The 21288-nt window shown below is 44.9% G+C and overlaps 1 protein-coding gene across 4 annotated transcripts in view; it reads left to right on the top strand.

Moving 5' to 3' along the window:
* Positions 1-522: 522 nt before the first annotated feature.
* The window catches only part of MEIOB (meiosis specific with OB-fold), a 40411-nt gene continuing 19645 nt past the window's right edge, over positions 523-21288 (top strand). For 2 of the 4 annotated variants that reach the window (XM_031002660.3, XM_031002659.3), the window contains exons 1-7: positions 523-694; positions 6443-6519; positions 8777-8834; positions 12828-12959; positions 14471-14543; positions 17016-17211; positions 20713-20813. In XM_031002660.3, the coding sequence (XP_030858520.2) occupies positions 6451-6519; positions 8777-8834; positions 12828-12959; positions 14471-14543; positions 17016-17211; positions 20713-20813 (629 nt within the window). In that variant the 5' untranslated portion in view covers positions 523-694; positions 6443-6450. The remainder of the gene's footprint in view (positions 695-6442; positions 6520-8776; positions 8835-12827; positions 12960-14470; positions 14544-17015; positions 17212-20712; positions 20814-21288) is intronic. The other 2 variants (XM_055364924.2, XM_055364925.2) reach the window with 2 other exon arrangements.

Raw genomic sequence — 21288 nt, 5'->3', positions numbered from 1 at the left:
CGGGCGGCGCCACAAGACACCCGGGCACTCACCACCACGCCTGGCTAATTTCTTTCGTATTTTTAGTAAAGACGGGGTTTCACCATGTTAGCCAGGCTGGTCTTGAACTCCTGAGCTCAGGTGATCCGCCCGTCTCTGCCTCCCAAAGTGCTGGGATTACACGCGTGAGCCACCGCGCCCGCCCTTCATAATATAGATAGATATGTTTATTTTTTTCCGGCGCACCGTCTTTTGGAATCCAGCGACCACAGAGCCACACGCAGCTGTGAGAGCGCACGGAGACCCCTCCCCGCGCCTGCGGCTGTCTTGCCCCTCTGACTCCCAAGAAGGAAGAAACGGGAACCGGGCTCCCCTCCCCTCCCCCGAGGGCTGAGTCTGAGCGCGTTGGGGGCGGAGCCAGTGAGCGGTGGGGGCGGAGTCAGTGAGCGGTGGGAGCGGAGCCAGTGAGCGGTGGGGGCGGAGCCAGTGAGCGGTGGGGGCGGAGTCAGTGAGCGGTGGGGGCGGAGTCGCTGAGGACGGGGCGGGGCCTCGAGCTAACGGTCGCGCGGCCGTCGCACCTGCACGAGGCTGTGGCCCGAGCGTCCTGTGGAGAAACCGCGAAGCGCGGGCGACCCGGGGGTCGGGCGGGCCAGGTCCGCGAGGCCGCGGCTGCAGCTGTGCTGGCCCGGGGAGCAGCTGGCCGGGCGAGCCTCGGGTAAGCAGCGGCGTGGACGGACACGTGGCGACGCGGGCCCGGCCTCCAGCTGTGGGGCGGCGTCCGAGGAAGGGAGCCCGCGCGGGTCAGGGCCCGGCGTTCGGCGGGCGGAGGCCCTGAGGGAGCGGCGGGCGCGCGCGTGCCAGGAGGGGAGCGGGCGGAGCCGCGCAGCATGTGGGGTACGTGCCTGCGCCCCACGCGGAGTCCGGTCCTGGTCGCATCCTCGGCTCACCGCGGGGTTGGCGGGGGCAGGTTGTCCTGTGGCGCCGCCCGCCCTCCCAGCGCCTCCCGCGGCCCCCGAGCTTTGCCCCTCCCAGGGCTTCTCGCGGCCGGTGCCGGAGGAGGACACGCGGGAAAGCTCCTCGCGGGGCTGAGAGCGGCTGACATGTGGGTCCTACCTTGAGTTTTCCAAGCCCCGACCTGTCAGTTAAAAAGTGCAGCGGTGGCTCACGCCTGTTTTCCCAGCACTTTGGGAGGCCGAGGTGGGCGGATCACCTGAGGTCAGAAGTTCGAGACCAGCCTGACCAACATGGAGAAAGCCCGTCTCTCCTAAAAATACAAAATTAGCCGGGCGTGGTGGCGCGCACCTGTAATCCCAGCTACTTAGGGAGGTTGAGGCAGGAAAATCGCTTGAACCAGGAGGCGGAGGTTGCGGTGAACCGAGATCTCGCCACTGCACTCCAGCCTGGGAGACAGAGCGAGACTCCATCTCACAAAAAAAAAAAAAAGGCCGGGCGCGGTGGCTCACCCCTGTAATCCTTTGGGATTACCTCAGCTTTGGGAGGCCGATGAGACCAGCCTGGCCAACATTGTGAAACCCCATCTCTACAAAAAATACAAAAATTAGCCAGGCGTGGTGGCGGGCGCCTGTAATCCCAGGTACTCGGGAGGCTGAGACTGGAGAATTGCTTGAACCCAGGAAGCGGAGGTTGCAGTGAGCCGAGATCACGCCACTGCACTCCAGCCCCCACGACAGAAAAAAAAAAAAAAAGTGCAGATGTCTGCTGGGTGCAGTGGCTCATGCCGGTCACCCCAGTGCTTTGGGAGGCCGAGGCGGGAAGATCACCTGAGGTCAGGAGTTGGAGACCAGCCTGACCAACATGGTGAAACCCTGTCTCTACTTAAAAACAAAAACAAAAACAAACAAACAAAAAACAAAAATTAGCCGAGCTTGGTGGTGGTGCCCCTGTAATCCCAGCTACTTGGGAGGCTGAGGCAGGAGAATCACTTGAACCCAGGATGCAGAGGTTGCAGTGAGCCAAGATTGCGCCATTGCACTCCAGCCTGGGCAACAGAGCAAGATCCTGTCTCAAAAAAAAAAAAAAAATCATGGGAAATCATGGGAACCTCATCACTGAGCTCCCTGGAAACTTCTTCATTTGTCTACAATAGCAAAATAGAAATCACACTTGTTCCCATAACTTCAGTGCATGTTATAAATGTAAAATTAGCTGTTAACTAAAATTCTGTGTCTCCAAAAGGCTAATTGTAGCAATATTATCCTCAGTTTACAAATTATATCGCTTTTAAAAGGGCTCATGTGTTCATTTACTGAGCACATACCCGGCAGCTGCTGCCTGTGAGGCCCTGAACTGCGTGGTCACTGTGGGGTGCAGTGAGGGCGTGGCTCTGTCCTGACGAACTACCGTGTCATGAAGGAGAAAGACAACACAGCAGGCAACTAGCAGTGTCCCCAGGGGCGTTCAGAGGCACGACTGCGTGAGGCAGGGTGGCAGGAAAGGCCTCTACTGGAGACCTGAGGAGAGCCTGTCCTGGGAAGACGGGGATGCTCGAGAAAGAAGCGCTGCATCTGCAAAGGCCCGAGGCCCAGGCTGAGGAAATGCAGCCAGGGTACCGGAGAGCGGTTCTCAGGGCAGAGGCCAGGTCAGCTGGGCATGGCACGCTGCCGCAAGGAGTCTGGATTTGAGTCAAGGTGCAATGGGAAGGGTTTTTTTGTTTGTTCGTTTGTTTTTTTTTTGAGACAGAGTCTCGCCCTTTTGCCCAGGCTGGAGTGCAGTGGTACAGTCTTTGCTCACTGCAACCTCCTCCTCCCTGGTTCAAGGATTCCCCTGCCTCAGCCTCCCGAGTAGCAGGGATTAGAGGCGTGTGCCACCATACCTGGCTAATTTTTTTGTATTTTTAGTATAGACGGGGTTTCACCATGTTGGCCAAGCTGGTCTCAAATTCCTGACCTCGCGATCTGCCCACCTCGGGTGCAATCCCATCTCTACAAAAAATACAAAAATTAGCCAGGTGTGGTAGCAGGCTTCTGTAATCCCAGCTACTGTGGAGGCTGAACCAGGAGACTCGCTAGAACCTGGGAGGTGGAGGTTGCAGTGAACCAAGATCGCACCATTGCACTCCGGTCTGGGCAACAGAGCAAGACTCTGTCAAAAAAAAAAAAAAAAAAAAGGGCTGGGCGCGGTGGCTCACGCCTGTAATCCCAGCACTTTGGGAGGCCGAGGCGAGTGGATCACAAGGTCAGGAGATCGAGACCATCCTGGCTAACACGGTGAAACCCCGTCTGTACTAAAAATACAAAAGATTAGCCGGGTGTGGCGGCGGGCGCCTGTAGTCCCAGCTACTCGGGAGGCTGAGGCAGGAGAATGGCGTGAACCTGGGAGGCGGAGCTTGTAGTGAGCCGAGATTGCGCCACTGCACTCCAGCCTGGGCGACAGAGCAAGACTCTGTCTCAAAAAACAAAACAAAACAAAACAAAACAAAATTGTAGGGTAAAAGAGACAGTAGTTGTTGAATGAAGTCATCTCTGAATTCTCAGATTGAGCTCTTTAGTTCATGTTAATTTTGTATCTGTTAAAGTGGCCAGGTAGAGAAGCAAGTCATATTTTTTTGTGGGCAGACACTAACATCTATTACCATATACCTCTAACGGTAGCAGACAAATAAGGGAATTCAGAGAGATAATAGGATACCATGGCCCACCAAGAGATGCTAAGGGGTAAAAATGTGGAGAAATCGCTTGGTGTGTAGGTAGTTGTATTTGTACAGAATATTCAGCCACTGAGTCAAATGTCTGACTCATCCTCCCGACTTACATGTCTGGCACTTTGGGCTGTAAATAAATATTAGTTGAATGGTTGGATGAGTGAATGAATTTGTTACAGTTCGGCAAGTGTTTTAGATAGTGACATTGCATTGTGAGCCACATCAGACCAGGCCAAAGAATGAATGAAAAACTTGACACAGCTTAATTCCCAAATGTTTCTTCTGGCACTGAAAGGCCTTGAATACAAAAACTGGTACATTGGATAATATTGACAAGCAGTGCCATCATTGATTGTGAGCCTGTGAACATCCAAGCATCTTGTATACACTGTTTCTACTTTTCACTGCCAGGTGGATGTTATCCACAATTTAAGGATGAGGAAATTAATGTTTAGTAATGTTAAAACACACGACTACAAACTAGTGGTGCTGCAATTCAAAATCATATTTGACTAACTCCACAGACTGCCTGAAATTCAGGTGTCATGAGACACGTCCTTGAACTGGAGTGGGTGGGTGTGGGCATTCCCAGAGTTAAAGAGGCCCTGGATTATAAAGTGAAGTCAATCTGTTTGGTGTAGCTTACAATTTTTCTACAATAGAACCTTTTAGAGTGATGATATTGAGGGACAAACCACCATTTCGCTCATCTGATATTTATGGTTTTCAGTTATGAAATACATACATAAAAATATGTAAGATGCCACCTCTGCCCTCATGGAGTTTTACTATGTAGAGGTGTGTTTAAAATCAATACTTTTCCTGGGCTGGGCTCAGTGGCTCACGCCTGTAATCCCAGCACTTTGGGAGGCTGAGGCGGGTGGATCATCAGGTCAGGAGATCGAGACCATCCTGGCTAACACAGTGAAACCCCATCTCTACTAAAAATACAAAAAAATTAGCGGGGCGTGGTGGCACATGCCTGTAGTCCCAGCTACTCGGGAGGCTGAGGCAGGAGAATCGCTTGAACCTGGGAGGCAGAGGTTGCAGTGAGCTGAGATCGTGCCACTGCACTCCATCCTGGGCGACAGAGCGAGACTCCGTCTCAAAAAAAAAAGAAAAAAAATCACTACCTTTCCCTTCACACAGTATAATCAAATGCTCAATTTGAGGTGTTTACAGTAGATTTTTGCTTTATTTTTTGAGGTAAGCTTGATGCTAATATATATTTAAATCCTTAAATGTCCCATTGAGGCCGGGCGTGGTGGCTCATGCCTGTAATCCCAGCACTTTGGGAGGCCGAGGTGGGCGGATCACGAGGTCAGGAGATGGAGACCATCCTGGCTAACACGGTGAAACCCCGTCTCTACTAAAAATGCAAAAACAAAATTAGCCAGGCGTGGTTACAGGCGCCTGTAATCCCAGCTACTCGGGAGGCTGAGGTGGGAGAATGGCGTGAACCCAGGAGGTGGAGCTTGCAGTGAACTGAGATTGCACCACTGCGCTCCAGCCTAGGCAACAGAGTGAAAGTCCATCTCAAAAAAAAATGTCTCATTGAATCATCTTGCATGTAAAACTCTAAATTTGGCTGGGCTTGGTGGCTCACGCCTGTAATCCAGCACTTTGGGGGCGGGCGGATCACTTGAGATCAGGAGTTCAAGACCAGCCTGGCCAACATGGTGAAACCTCGTCTCTACTAAAAATACAAAAATTGGCTGGGCATGGTGGCAGGCGCCTGTAATCCCAGCTATTTGGGAGGCTGAGGCAGAAGAATCGCTTGAGCCTGGGAGGCGGACGTTGCGGTGAACTGAGATTGTGCCACTGCACTCCAGCCTGGGGCACAGAGTGAGACTGATGTCTCAAAAAAAGAAAAAAAGTTAAAAAAAAATTAAAAAATAAAACTAAATTTACATGGTGCTCAAAAACTACTAAATTTTACATGGTTTTAGAAATGAAAGTTAAAAATTGAAACCTATAATGGCTATATCATTCAAAATTATAAAAGGACATTCTGAACATGTTTTCTATAGGTTTAATCGATATTAATTTACATTTTACCATTATAATAAAAATTTTCCAAAGCAGTAAACTATCCAGTGCTTTCCTAAATAATATTTTATTTTATTTTATTTATTTATTTTTTGAGATGGCGTCTCGCTCTGTCATCCAGGCTGGAGTGCAGTGGTGCCATCTCAGCTCACTGCAAGCTCTGCCTCCCGGGTTCACGCCATTCTCCTGCCTCAGCCTCCTGAGTAGCTGGGACTACAGGTGCCTGCCACCAAGCCCAGCTAATTTTTTGTATTTTTAGTAGAGACGGGGTTTCACCATGTTAGTCGGGATGGTCTCGATCTCCTGACCCTGTGATCCCCCTCCTCGGCCTCCAAAAGTGCTGGGATAATAGGCATGAGCCACCGCACCTGGCCAATAATATTTTATTTTATATTGTTTTATTTATTTTTGAGACAGAGTCTCGCTCTGCTGCCCAGGCTGGAGTGCAGTAGTGCGATCTTGGCTCAGTGCAACCTCTGCCTCCCAGGTTCAAGCGCTTCTTCCTGCCTCAGCCTCCTGAGTAGCTGGGATTATTGGTGCCCGCTACCACGTGAGGTTTCGCCATGATGGCCAGGCTGGTCTTGAACTCCTGACCTCAGGTGATCCATCCACTTCAGCCTCCCAAAGTGCTGGGATTACAGGTATGAGCCACCATGTCCGGCCCTAAATAAGATTTTAAACTCTGGGAATTTTTTAAATGATTTATTTCATTTATTCAATTTATATATCTAAATTATATTTTCTAAAATGCAGATTAAAAAATGGCAAACTCCTTTGCAGCGAGGATTTTCACTACCCTTTCAGATCTGCAGCCAAATATGGCTAATCTGGTAGGTTTCAATAATGTGGTGATTTGCTTACTGATGACATTTTATGTGATAACATTACATCAATGTTATTGATTCATTCAACACATGTTTTTATAATTGGCAAGTATATAGATACTCATTGCATTGGTATAATTGTTAGATATTAAGTATACCTAAATTTCTTTGTATTTATGCCACCTAGATGAAAATTAATCTTTATTTGTGTGTAGAGTAGAAGATATGATTGTAGATTTGACTAGTAATTGTTCAAAATGATCAATAGATGTATTATTTTACTTAATATTTTATAAAGTGAAAAATTTAATAATTGCTCAAATTTAGCATTGTAAAATTAAACCAGGCCAGGCACCGTGGCTCATGTCTGTAATCCCAGCACTTTGGGAGGCTGAGGCAGCTGGATCACCTGAGGTTGGGAGTTTGAGACCAGCCTGATCAACATGGAGAAACCCCATCTCTACTAAAAATACAAAATTAGCTGGGTGTGGTGGCTCATGCCTGTAATCCCAGCTGCTCAGGAGGCTGAGGCAGGAGAATCGCTTGAAGCCAGAAGGCGGTCTCAGTGAGCCGAGATCGCACCATTGCACTCCAGCCTGGGCAACAAGAGCGAAACTCTTCTCAAAAAAAAAAAAATTAAGCCATTTTGTTCAGCAGTAGCAATTTTCTGACCAAATTATCCAATTTATGGTCTAAGTACTTGACATTATGCTGCTTTTATGATATAGGTTTATAACAGGTGTGTTTTCTACAATGATGATGTGAAAATTGACTTTTTGAGTAGGAGTTATAGGGGAATTCAATGATTTTGAACACACCTCGACTGTTACTTACTTAAAAGAAAACTAAGTGGAATCATCTTATAAGTTAAAGAACTTATTGTAAAGCAGCTACCACACACCCTTACCTTCTCTGCCCCTGAGCAGTCTGCTATTTATATTTTGCTTTTGCAAACTAGATTTCTTACAATGGGATACATTTACATATAACTTTAATAATTTAAAAATTAAAAATATTAAAAAATAACAATTGTTGTTATAGTTTTTCTTGAAAGGTAAACTATTTGCTAATAATGGTCTCTTCAGATAGAAAGTTTTACTCAACATTTCCATTAATTGGATTTTCCAACAAAATTCAGTGAGATCTGCAAGTATAAGGAATTGAAGAAATAATATCAATGTGTCTAAATAAGCAATAAAGCTAGCTAATAACTCAGCTAGAATGTAGGAGTCTTAAAAGCCTGATTGTAATTTAAATGTCAAGATTATTGTAAGGTTAAAATCAGTTGCTGCAATTAGCAAAATAAGTTTAGTTTTTTTCCTTTCAGAAAAGGTATTCATTTTTATTTTTTATTTTTTTATTTTTATTTTTATTTTTTGAGATGGAGTCCTGCTCTGTTGCCCAGGCTGAAGTGCAATAGTGGGATCTAAGCTCACTGCAACCTCTGCCTCTGGGTTCAAGCGATTCTCCTGCCTCAGCCTCGCGAGTAGCTGGGATTACAGGCACCCACCACCACACCCGGCTAATTTTTTGTATTTTTAGTAGAGATGGAGTTTCACCATGTTGGTCAGACTGGTCTCAAACTCATGACCTCAAGTGACCCACCCGCCTCAGCCTCCCAGAGTGCTGGGATTACACGTGTGAGCCACCACACCCGGCCCATTTTTATTTCTTAAAACACATTTAAAATTTTTCTTCAGTAGTCACTAAAGAGAACATTAAACATTTTGAGGAGATGTTAATATCTCTAAGTTTTAAGATCTAGGACTTTAGAATTTAGATTTGTTAGCAGCAAAATATAAGTTTTGTTACAGTCTAATTTATATTACTGTCCAGCATGTTTGGATTAAGAAGCTAAGTGATTTTATGTGGATTGTTAGAAAACCCTATATGAAGGAAAGCTTTGAAGACTGTGGCAAATTAAATTGCATTATACATGTGCTTTGGATGAATTCAGTAAGGACTGATAGCATAGGGCAGTTATTATGCTCCATCTAGTGATTGAAAATAAAGTAGAAATATGCTAAGTATTAAATGATTATATTTGTAATAGTAGTTAACTTTTGGATTACTTTATACTATTCCTTGTGGAATTGAACATTTATGAACTTCTTTTAGATGTTTGCCTGGAATAAATACATTTAAATGGTTCCTAGTCAGAAATGTTTGTTAGAGCCAGTAAAGTATAACAAGCCCATGAAATTAAATTTATCAAGTACATCTGTGTTTAATATTGGTCTTCTGTGACCTTTTTGTTTTTCAGAAAGTTATCGGTATAGTTATTGGGAAAACAGATGTCAAAGGCTTTCCAGACAGAAAAAGCTGAGTTCTGTTTAACTCTTTGTTTCATTTTTCATCAACTTTGGCTTATGACTACAACAAAGTATATTGAAGTGATTAATTTTTCTATGCCTGTTTAACTCCTTAAGAGCAATGGTCATGCTCTCTATTGGATGGTCAAGTACCTGATTCAAGGCTCTCTCTCTCCCTCCCTCCCACATTCTCTCTCTCTCTCTCTCTATGTATATATACACACATATGTGTATATATGTATATGTGTATACACACGTGTGTATGTGTGTGCATGTGTGTGCGCACACGTGTGTATGTGTATGTGTGTGCGCACACACGTGTGTGTATGTGTGTGTATATATGTATATTTGAGCACATGTGTTCTCTCTTTTTTTTTTTTTGAGATGGAGGCTCGCTCTGTCACTCAGGCTGGAGTGCAATGGCATGATCTCGACTCACTGCAACCTCTGCCTCCTGGGTTCAATCGATTCTCCTGCTTCAACCTCCCGAGTAGCTGGAATTACAGGCACATGCCATCATGCCCAGCTAATTTTTGTATTTTTAGTAGAGATGGGGTTTCACCATTTTGGCCAGGCTGGTCTTGAACTCCTGACCTCAAGTGATCTCCCTGCCTCGGCCTCCCAAAGTGCTGGAATTACAGGTGTGAGCCACCATGCCCAGCCCCTGGTTGATTTAAAAAAAACAAAAATTTGTAGAGACAGAGTCTTGCTCTGTTGTCCAGGCTGGTCTCAAACTCCTGGGCTCAAGTGATCATCCCGCCTCATCCTCCTAGAGTGATGAGATTACAGACATGATGCTTTTATCTTTAAGGTAAATAACCAAGCTGTCATCTGGTACCCATATCATTTGTGCCTGCACTTTATTTCATCTTAACTAATTAGATCAGAAGTACTAAATAAATAGTTTGAGGAAGTCTATATATCTTTTTACCAAATTTCAGAAGGCATCACTTAAAATGTGTGAATTAGAAAAAAGTAGTTATTAAAATACTTGCTAAAATTATAAAATGAAATACACGGTTTTTTGCCAGGCACAGTGGTCACGCCTGTAATCCCAGCAGTTTGGGAGGCTGAGGTGGGCGGATCACCTGAGGTCAGGAGTTTGGGACCAGCCTAACCAACATGTAGAAACCCCCTCTCTACTAAAAATACAAAATTAGTCAGGCATGGTGGCAGGCGCTTGTATTCCCAGCTACTCGGGAGGCTGAGGCAGGAGAATCGCTTGAACCTGGGAGGCGCAGGTTGCAGTGAGCCGAGATCACGCCATTGCACTCCAGCCTGGGCAGCAAGAGCGAAACTCCGTCTCAAAAAAAAAAAAAAAAAAAAGAAAAAGAAATTCAGTTTTTCACCTATCAGACTGTGAGGGAAGGAGAAAAACTTCTGTGTTGTTTGACTTCTTTTTATGATGACATCTGTGGTATTCCTTTTTTGGAAGAAGTATGCTTACTGACTTAAAACATTGTACGTATAACATTATATTTGTATCAAAAATTCCAGCAGTACCAAAGGTCATAGATTTGAAAAGTGAAATTCCCCTTTCAGCTCCTCACTCTTGCCATCCTAGTCCTCTCCCCAGAGGTAGACACTAATAGACAGTTCAGAATATGTCTATAATTTACATGTATGTTGGGTTATATTACTTTTTTAAAAAATTTGAGATAGGGTCTTGCTCTGTCACTCAGCCTGGAGTGCAGCAATGTGAATACAGCTCACTGCAGCCTCAACCCTGGGCTCAAGTGGTCTTCCTGCCTCAGCCTCACATGTAGCCCAGACAGGTCCATGCTACCATGCCTGAATAATTTCTGGAGTTTTTGTAGAGACAGAGGGTCTCACTTTGTTGCCCAGTCTCGAACTCCTTGGCTGAAGCAATCTTACCCCCTTGGCCTCCCAAGGTGCGGGGATTATAGGCAGGAGCAACTGCGCCCAGCCAGGTTGTAATTTTTAATTAGCAAAACCAATATGAAATTTCTATTTTGGAAAAAAAGTATTTGCTGACCCCTAGTGGTCCTCTTAAGTAGCACATAATTTGTTTTGAAATAACTTATTTTAATTATTTTTAAAATTTATTTTATTTTTTATTTTATTATTTTTTTTTGATACGGAGTCTTGCTTTGTCGCCCAGGCTGGAGTGCAGTGGCGCGATCTCGGCTCACTGCAAGCTCCACCTCCAGGGTTCACGCCATTCTCCTGCCTCAGCCTCCCGAGTAGCTGGGACTACAGGCGCCCACTACCACGCCCGGCTAATTTTTTGTATTTTTAGTAGAGACGGGGTTTCACCATGTTAGCCAGGATGGTCTCGATCTCCTGACCTCGTGATCCGCCCGCCTCGGCCTCCCAAAGTGCTGGGATTACACGCGTGAGCCACCGCACCCGGCCTATTTTTTTTTTTTTTTTTGAGACAGGGTCTCACTCTGTTCTTCCCCACCTCTACTAAAAAACCTTGTCTCACCAGGCACGGTGGCTCATGCCAGCACTTTGGGAGGCTGAGGCAGGCAGATCACGTGGTCAGGAGTTCGAGACCAGCATGGCCAACATGGTGAAACCCCATCTCTACTAAAAGTACAAAATTAGCCAGGCATGGTGGCAGGCGCCTGTAGTCCCAGCTACTTGGGAGGGTGAGGCAGGATAATTGCTTGAACCCGGGAGGCAGAGGTTGCTGTGAGCTGAGATCGCGCCATTGCACCCCAGCCTGGGTAACAAGAGCGAAACTCCGTCTCAAAAACAAACAAAAACGAAACCCGTTTTTACTAAAAAAAAAAAAAAATACAAAAATTAGCCTGGCATGGTGGTGTGTGTCTGTAGCCCCAGCTGCTCAGGAGGCTGAGTCCCAGCTGCTGGGAGGCAGGGGTTACAGTGAGCCGAGAGATCGCGTCACTGAACTCCAGCCTGGGTGTACATTTCATGAACACCCTGAACTCATTCTTCCCAGGCTGGAGTGCAGTGGTGCATTCAAAGCTCACCGCACACTTAAACTGGGCTCAAGCAACCTTTCCTCCTCAGCCTCCCAAGTAGCTGAGACTAAAGATGAGTGCCACCACTAATTTTAAAATTTTCTGTAGAGATGGTGTCCTTCTATGTTGCCCAGGCTGGTTTTGAACTCCAGGCCTCAAGTGATTCTCCTACCTCGCCTCCCAAAGTCCTGGGATCACAGGGGTAAGCTGTTGTGCCTGGCCAATTTTTATTTTTATTTTATTATTATTTATTTATTTATTTTTGAGACAAGAGTTTTTCTCTTGTCACCCAGGCTGGATCTCGGCTCACTGCAACCTCCGCCTCCTGGGTTCAAGCGATTCTCCTGCCTCAGCCTCCTGAGTAGCTGGGATTACAGGCGCCCACCACCACGCCTGGCTAAGTTTTGTATTTTTAGCAGAGACAGGGTTTCACCATGTTGGCCAGGCTGGTGTTGAACTAACCTCAGGTGATCCACCCGCCTCGGCCTCCCAAAGTGTTAGGATTACAGGCATGAGCCATTGCGCCCGGCCTATTTTTACTTTTATTTTTGGGACGGGGTCTTGCTCTGTTGCCCAGGCTGGAGAGAAGTGGGGCAATCACAGTTTGCTGAAGCCTTGAACTTTTGGGCTTAAGCAGTCATTCTGCTTCATCCTCCTAAGTAGCTGGGACTGAAATAACTATTTAGATATGAATTATGACTTAGGTTGAAACAACAGTAAGAGAGAAAAGGAGAACCTAAGGTAATACCTGGATGGCTCAAGTTTACATGTTTTTCCCTCCAAATACACAGATCACCAGGGAAGGGAGCAAGGGGGCAACCTGTTACCACTTCAGTTTGAAATTCATAGAAGTATGTTATAGAATATACATCTGAAAGAACATTTTGTACTATGTATTTGAGTATTTTTATTATCATAATCAAGTTATTTGATTAAACAAATAATCATTTGTTTATAATTGAAATGAAACTTTTCATGTAACACTTATCAAAAGGCAGAGAAGCGATTGAAACTCTTCATTTGAAAAATAAAAGCATTGGTTTTCCCTTAGATATTGGATCAGAAAGGTACACTTTCAGCTTCACCATTCGGGATTCACCAGCACATTTTGTAAATGCAGCTTCCTGGGGCAATGAAGATTACATCAAGTCTCTTTCTGACAGCTTTAGGGTTGGTGACTGTGGTAAGTTGGCATTGATTCTTAAACTTTTTGCATCATAGTGTTATTCCTGTGGTATGTTTATGGTAACTATACTGAAGGGGTTGAAATGAGATACAGTTCGTAATTCTCAAGAACTTTATCAGAAAAAGTCAAGTGTTAAGAGTATAATGCAGTGGGGCACGGTGGCTCATGCCTGTAATCCCAACACTTTGGGAGGCTGAGGTGGGTGGATTGCGTGAGTTCAGGAGTTTGAGACCAGCCTGAGCAACATGGCAAAACCCCATTTCTACAAAAAATTAGCTGGGTGTGGTGGCGTGGGCCTGTAGTACCAGCTACTAAGGAGGCTGAAGCAGGAGGATGGCTTGAGCCCTGGAGGTGGAGGTTGCAGCGAGCCAACATCGTACCTCTGCACTCCAGCCTGGGTCACAGAGTAAGACCCTGTCTCAAAAAAAAAAAAAAAAAGAAAAAAAAAGACTGCAATGTGAGGCATTCGGAATGTTATTTGAGGCATACAAATGTGATAGTTATATTTTTACTAAATAACCTTACTGTCTTTGGTTTATTACATATTTCAGTTTGCATCAACCCATTTTATTGTTATAATTGGTTATCTTTCTGTAGACATATAATACAGCCACTGAATATATTTTGATAAAAGTTGACATTTGACCACTGAATAGATTTTGATAAAAACTGATATTTAAATTGTTAATGGGATTTTAAGGAACTTTACTTTTAGTTGAAATACCAAATCTTTTACATCTGCTCACCCCAGTATCTCTTTGACAGAACAGCCTCATATAGTAGAAAGAACAGGAGACTTTCAAAACACAGAGGTCTAGATTCAAATCCCAGTTCCAACATTTACTTACATTATGGCTTTGAGAGAATGTCTTAATCTTGTTGGGTCTCAACTATGAAATAATACCTCATTAGGTTCTTGTAAATATTAAATGAGATGGTGTACCTAGTATAACATGTGGAACTTAGTCACTCAACAGATAACTTTTATGAGCCCTAGCCTCATAAAAGGAACAAGAAAGCATGTATACTAGTTCTTCAGGATAGGAAAATAGAAAAGAGTAATGCAGGTAATGAAAACACTCCTCTTTAATACTGTGGTCTCAAGCAGCTGACTCCCCATACCGGTTATTTAGAACCTAATCATATATTGCCTTGTATTGTTAACTTTCAGGACAATGTATCGTATCTCTCTAGTTGAATAACAGGGTCGTTGAACATATGGACTATGAAGGCAGAAAGCTTCACAAACTTCACAGGGCCCAGTATAGCTATAGACATCCCTTGAATAAATGCTGGAATATTAGTTACATATGGAGATAAAGATTTCAATTTTGACATCTCAGTATCAAAATATGTTATATGTTGATGATGGAGAAGATGCATGAGGTGAGGAATTTTTAAAGCCTAGAGTCGATGATGATCATAAATTAAACAGGATGTTATTTAGGATGTTAGTGTTTATCTTGTTACTGTTTTGTAATATCATCATAGTTTGCCCTCTGTTTTAGTGATAATTGAAAATCCTCTGATCCAAAGAAAGGAAATAGAAAGAGAAGAAAAATTCAGCCCTGCAACTCCTAGGTAAGCATCTGTCTAGCACAGAGATTGTGCCAGAATGATCATTACTAATAATGTTGTATCAGATTAGCAGAGATCTTACTAAAAGTGTTCTGTTTCTATTTCAATAAAAATGAGGAGTTTAATTTTCTCTTACAAAATTCATCTTTGATTATGACATAATTTACTTTGATACAGAGTCACATGAAAAATGGCTTTGGTTTTAGTACTTTGATTCTCATTCTTAGATTTACAAAAATTTGACTTTGTCATGTTAAAACTGAATGAGGAGAAAAGATAAACTTTGGAAATTATATCTATCTTTTTTCATGTCAAGGTATCCTTCTACTCACAGGCTTACCATCTTAGGGCAGATTCCTTCGAAGCAGAGCTTGAGAGGAGGACTCTTGTGGGAGTGGGTGGTTGAGGGTGAGCTCTTAGGGGAACCCTGCAAGGATAGACCAGGAAGCAGCTGAGCAGAGAAGTGGGTTCACCTGGAGCCTCAGCAGGAGCCGGGAGGGAACTCTGGAGTGGGAGTGGCCCCTTAGAGCGGTGCCCTGGCTGTAGTCCATCCACTCCCCAAACCCCCAGGATGGGGCGGGGCATCAGCTCAAAGGCAGGTCTGGCAGTTCTGGAGAGAAGGGTGTAACTGTGCCCTGTACCAGCCTGTAAAGGGCTCTTGGTGGGCACGGCAGTCTACGGCATTTACACTCGCATCAACTGTGACCCGTTCCCACCTTCTTTTCTGACCTCATCTTATGCCAGACTCTCAAGCCTCATTTCTCTGCAGCCACAGTGAATTTCTTTATATTTCATGAACACTATGAACTCATTCTGCACTAAGAACTTTTGTATTTCCTTTTATTTTTATTTTTTATTTTTTACTGAGACAGAGTCCCACTCTGTTGCCCAGGCTGGAGTGCAGTGGCATGATCTCGGCTCACTGTAACCTCTAACTCCTGGGTTCAAACCATTCTCCCACCTCAGCGTCCCAAGTAGCTGTGATTACAGGCACACGCCCCACACCCAGCTAATTTTTGTATTTTTAGTAGAGGTGGGGTTTCACTATGTTGGCCAGGCTGGTGTCGAACTCCTGACCTCAAGTGATCCACCCGCCTCGGCCTCCCAAAGGGCTGGGATTACAGGCGTGAGCCACCGCGCCTGGCCAAACTTTTGTATTTTCTATTCTCTCTCTGCATAGAACATTCTCCCATCTGTTTGACTATTTGCTTCTTTGGGTTATTGACTCACAGCTTAAATGTTATCTTCTTCAACCTTCCCCATCTACTGTTTGTGGTAGCGCTAATGGTCAATTACTGGGATTTTGCCCTGGCTTTTGTCACCATAACCCAAGTCACCATCTGAGATTGTTTGATTCATTGTTCTTGGGTCTTCCCCTCACGTATGTGAGCCTCATGAGATCAAAGGTCTTGTCTGCCTTATTCACCACCATATCCCTTGTGCCTAGCATAGGGTCTGGTATATAACAGATTCTCAGTATTCGTGGAAGTGATGGATGGATGGTTAGATGGAGAGAACATTCTTGGTAGAGGGAAGAAACAGGAAACCTCCTGTCTTTTCCAGAACAGTTAATATTAGGTTGAGCCATATGAAACTGCTGATGTTTTACTATTTTTCATCTAGAAATACCAATTTCATAATGTAATAGTCTGATACGGCTGGAATGCAGGGCATGGGCAGGAGGAGAAGCTTAAGGTGGAAGCAGAGATATTTTACAGACAGCTTTGCTTTCATACCGAGTTATTTCCTTTGTGACTGGTAGCCACAATGACGGTCTTTGAGCTGGGAAATAATATTTTCGTATTTGTGGTTTAGGAAGATCACTTTGCTTATGGAGGATGGACTGTAGGGGAATGAAGCTTAGTTAGGAGAGCAAGGCAGTGGCTTGGGAGAGAAGTGATGAGGTAGGTAAGTGAGGCCGAGTAGTGGGGAGGAGGAGGGGCTGGGTTAGAGGACTGCTGGGGCACAGAGTCCAAGGGCCGGGAGGGACTCGGTGCAGGAGGGAGAGAGCTCCTCAGTTCGGGCTCACTGTGCCAGTGTTCTGCGTCTGCTCCATGCAGAGCTCAGCAGGGGTAGGAAAAACACAGTCCGTGACCTGAGGCACTAAGGCAGAACAGCCAGGTCCATAAGAGAGAGAAACAACCAGTCCTTGGGTTTGTATAACCCCTGAAAGTTTCAGAGCGCTTTTATGCTCCTATTTTTTTGGAGAAGGAAACAAGCGCAGAGTCTTGGGCAAGATCAGACAAATGGTATGCTTAGAACCCCGACACGAATCAATTCTCAAAACATTTCCTTAATGAAAGTGCACTGTAAACAAAAAATGTTTTGCTGTATTATTCAATGTTTCTAAGAGTAAAAAGTATATATTAGTATTGTCTAAATTTCAACGAAAAATGTAGTTTAAATGTGGACCTGGAAATATTTTTCTATCCAAAGATCACTTTCAAATAACTTTCTTGTGTTTTTGCAATTTAGCAACTGTAAACTGTTGCTCAGTGAGAATCACTCAACAGTAAAAGTTTGTTCCAGTTATGAAGTGGACACAAAGTTACTTTCTTTGATACATTTACCTGTTAAAGAGTCTCATGATTATTATTCACTGGGTGACATTGTTGCAAATGGACACAGTCTTAATGGGAGGATTATTAACGTGCTCGCAGCTGTGAAGTCGGTAAGTTAAAACCCCCACAAAGCCAAGTGCAATTTGGCAGGGGAGGTGCAGTCACTTGATCTGTGTTTGGGATGGAGTGGTCACGATCAGCTGGGGTAACTTTTCTTCTCTATCTTGGTAGTATGCTGAATTAAGAAAACAGTAACACTTCTCATTAAAGGGAAACTAACTTTTTATCTGTGGATGAGTAGTAAAATAAAATTGTATTTGAATGCTAAATGCAGTGTTCCGCTCTGCTCGTAAATGATCTGCTAACTATAGGAGAACTTTTTATACATTGCTTAAACAAAGATGTAAATGGAAAGGGTAAGCTTATTGACTCGAAAATCTCCATGACCTTCCTTGAAGGGGCGTAGTTGAATAAGTTAAGGGATCAGTTCTGTGTCTTTGTGCTCAGAGCTGCCCAGCAACCAGGGAGGGAGTGGGAATACACGCTGCCCTGCTGTAGGGCTCCATGGTCTAATAGGTGGAGTGGGACCATGCTGGTGAGGTGCACGGGAGGATGGTACTCCATGGGGCATCAGGGGGGTGTTCCCATCTGGTGCATCAGCGTCTGTCTGAATTACTGTAGCAAGTTCTGAGCTCTGTAGTTGGACAGACCAGAGCCACAAGGCAGAGACTGAGATGTAGACCTCAACGGTAAAGTTTCACAAAATAAAGTACATGAAAATTAGTCCAGGCACAGTGGCTTACACCTGTGATCCTAGCACTTTGGGAGACCAAGGCAGATGGATCACTTGAGCCCAGTTCAAGACCAGCCTGGGCAACATGGTGAAACTCCATCTCTACAAAAAATACAAAAATTAACCGGATGTGGTGGTGTGTACCTGTAATCTCAGCTGCTTGGGAGGCTGAAGTGGGAGGATCACCTGAGCCTGGGAGGCTGAGGTTGCAGTGAGCCAAAATCATGCCACTGCACTCCAGCCTGGGCAATAGAGGGAGACCCTGTCTCAAAAAAAAAAAAAAAAAAGGCCTGGCGCGGTGGCTCATGCCTGTAATCCTAGCACTTTGGGAGGCTGAGGCGGGTGGATCACAAGGTCAGGAGTTCGAGACCAGCCTGGCCAATATGGTGAAACACCATTGCCACTAAAAATACAAAAATTAGCTGGGTAGCCTGGCGCGGTGGCTCACGCCTGTAATCCCACCACTTTGGGTGGCTGAGGCGGGAGGATCACGAGGTCAGGAGATCAAGACCATCCTGGCTAACGCGGTGAAACCCCGTCTCTACTAAAAATACAAAAAATTAGCCAGGCGAGGTGGTGGGCGCCTGTAGTCCCAGCTACTCAGGAGGCTGAGGCAGGAGAATGGTGTGAACCTGGGAGGCAGAGCTTGCAGTGAGCCAAGATTGCGCCACTGCACTCCAGCCTGGGCGACAGAGCGAGACTCCAACTCAAAAAAAAAAAAAATTAGCTGGGCACGGTGACAGGTTCTTGCAGTCCCAGCTACTCGGGAGGCTGAGTCAGGAGAATCACTTGGAACATGGAAGGTGGAGGTTGCAGTGAGCCAAGATCGTACCACTGCCCTCCAGTCTGGGCGACAGAACGAGACTCCGTCTAAAAAAAAAAAAAATTAGCTGGGCATGGTTCCAGGTACCTGTAGTCCCAGCTACTCAGGAGGCTGAAGCAGGAGAATTACTTGAACCCAGGAGACAGAGGTTGCAATGAGCTGAGATGGCACCACTGCACTCCAGCCTGGGTGACAGAGCGAGATTCTGGGTTGATAAATAAATAAATAAAGAGGCAAGAGTAATTTCTTAGTATAGAGAGGGATGATAGTCAAGAGACAAAAAAAAAAAAAGGAAAAAACACACATGCTTATGATAGTTCATGTAAGTAAATGTGAATTGCTTGTCATATTAAATGGTGACTGAGAGAACGTGACCCTTTCAGATGGCAGGGCCCTGGCTGTGGAGGACATGCCTGCCACCTGGGGAGCATCTGTATACTTTAGGGAGAAGGAATAAGCCTGCTATATGATCATCTTGAAAAACAGGAGAAGTCACTTTGTAGGCAGTTTATGTTCAATCCTATTCAGTTGTTCAAAGGAGTGCTCAATTGTTTGCGATTTCCCCAAATTCTAGACAATGCTATTACATTTATAATGAAGTAAGAATTGTCTACATCCCTGAATGAATATAGTAGTATAAGCAGGAAACTGCGGCAGCTTTCCCACCCCCTCAGTGAGTCTGGAACCTTTCATGTGTCACGTCACTTCTTCTCATGCCTTTTGTCTCCCCTTTGGCTTTCAGCCCTCTTACATTTTCTTTTCTTCATACTTTTTTTTTTTTTTTTTTGAGATGGAGTCTTGCTCTGTCCCCCAGGCTGGGGTGCAGAGTGCAGTGGCGTGATCTTGGCTCACTGCAACCTCCACCTCCCCGGTTCAAGCAATTCTTCTGCCTCAGCCTCCCGAGTGGCCAGGACTACAGGCGTGCACCACCATGCCCAGCTAATTTTTGTATTTTTAGTAGAGACAAGGTTTCACCATATTGGCCAGGCTAGTCTCGAACTCCTGACGTCGTGATTCACCCACCTCGGCCTCCCAAAGTGCTGGGATTACAGGTGTGAGCCACCGCGCCCGGCCACTCTTCACACTTTCATTTAACCTGTTGTTTCTTCCTCTCACCCCCACTGGCGTTTCACTTTAAAACTCCTTTTTAATACAGCCCTGTATTAAACAGCCTCTGGCTGTCCTTTCTAGGTCCCTTTCTCTGGGCACCACAGATGCAGTGGTGGCAGAGGTGGGGGCGGCCAGTGACTGTCCATGCTGGGCCTGCTGCTGTGCATCTCTCAGAGGTGCCTGCCGTTCCCACATGAGAAGCCACTGGGTGGAAAGAAGGGTCCTAGGTTCAACTCTTCTTTTTTTTTTTTACTTGCTTTAATGGGCAAGAGCATTTCCACTTCTTTGATCATCTCACCCCACAATGGACAGAATTGGACAGTGTCAAAGTTTCCTGTGTATCTCGCATGTGGCTCTCACCATGGTAGCCCTGTGGAGAAGGCAAAGGATGTATCCTATATTTGTTTGTTTCCTGTGGACACTTTTTATACCACAGATATGCTATATTTGATGTTCACTAAGAAGACGGAGATGCTGAGCCCCAGAGAGCCTGAGTCCATTCAGTCACATGAGTTCCACGCTGAGCCGTGGGGATACACAGGTGCTGGAAACACACTCCCTGCTCTCGAGGAGTCCACGTAGATGCCCCAGAGGGGCCTGTCGTGGAGCTTTGTTGTGACATGTTAAAAAGACTTTCAGTCTCTACTTCAAGCACCTGTCTCCCTGTGTCTCTTCAAAGTGTTGTGTGACTTACAACTTCAGCTACGTACATGTAGTTTAGAGATAGAAGATGCTTTAAAATAATCAACTATATATTACCGGTTCTTGCTATTTTAATATTTCTGATTTGGTGTTTAAAAGGTGAACATTTGAGTATTTTCATCAACAAATACTTAAGTACTTCTACATACAGGTGAAGAGTAATGATTTATTTCCATTTCTAAGGTTGGAGAGCCAAAATACTTTACAACTTCAGACCGGAGAAAAGGCCAGAGGTGTGAAGTTAGACTCTATGATGAAACAGAGTCTTCTTTTGCGATGACATGGTAAAATAAACACTGACGTCTGTTCCAAACTGTGAAATCCCTGTTGTTATCACCAGGACATTTTCATTTTATCAAAAATATGATGGACTTCATATCAAGAGAGGATAATGATAGGAGATGAAAGATATTTTAAAAAATAAATCTCACTCTTGAATGTTGAGTTGTTATGGACACCACCTTAAAATGAGGTCTTTAGATGGCATGGAATTGCTTAGGAGGACTCCACCATGCCTAGTTTTATTATTGAATTCTGTTGTATAACAAATGATGTTTTATTAGGTCCCATGGAACAAGCCAGACTTTCCCTCTATGCTTCCTGGGAAGTATCCTGGAGCAGGGCAGGACACAGGGGCACGTGGGCCAGGGTGGGGACTGCACCCTGAAGCACTGCCAGGTACAACAAGGCATTGTCTAGACCACTGATGCCTGGGTACCAAAGGAAATGATTTCAAAAATGTCTTCAACCCATCAAGGC

The sequence above is a fragment of the Gorilla gorilla genome, chromosome 18 (assembly GCF_029281585.2).
Source record: "Gorilla gorilla gorilla isolate KB3781 chromosome 18, NHGRI_mGorGor1-v2.1_pri, whole genome shotgun sequence".
NCBI lineage: Eukaryota > Metazoa > Chordata > Mammalia > Primates > Hominidae > Gorilla > Gorilla gorilla.
The sequence above is the reverse complement of the archived record's forward strand: the minus strand, read 5'-3'. Positions and strand labels throughout refer to the sequence as shown.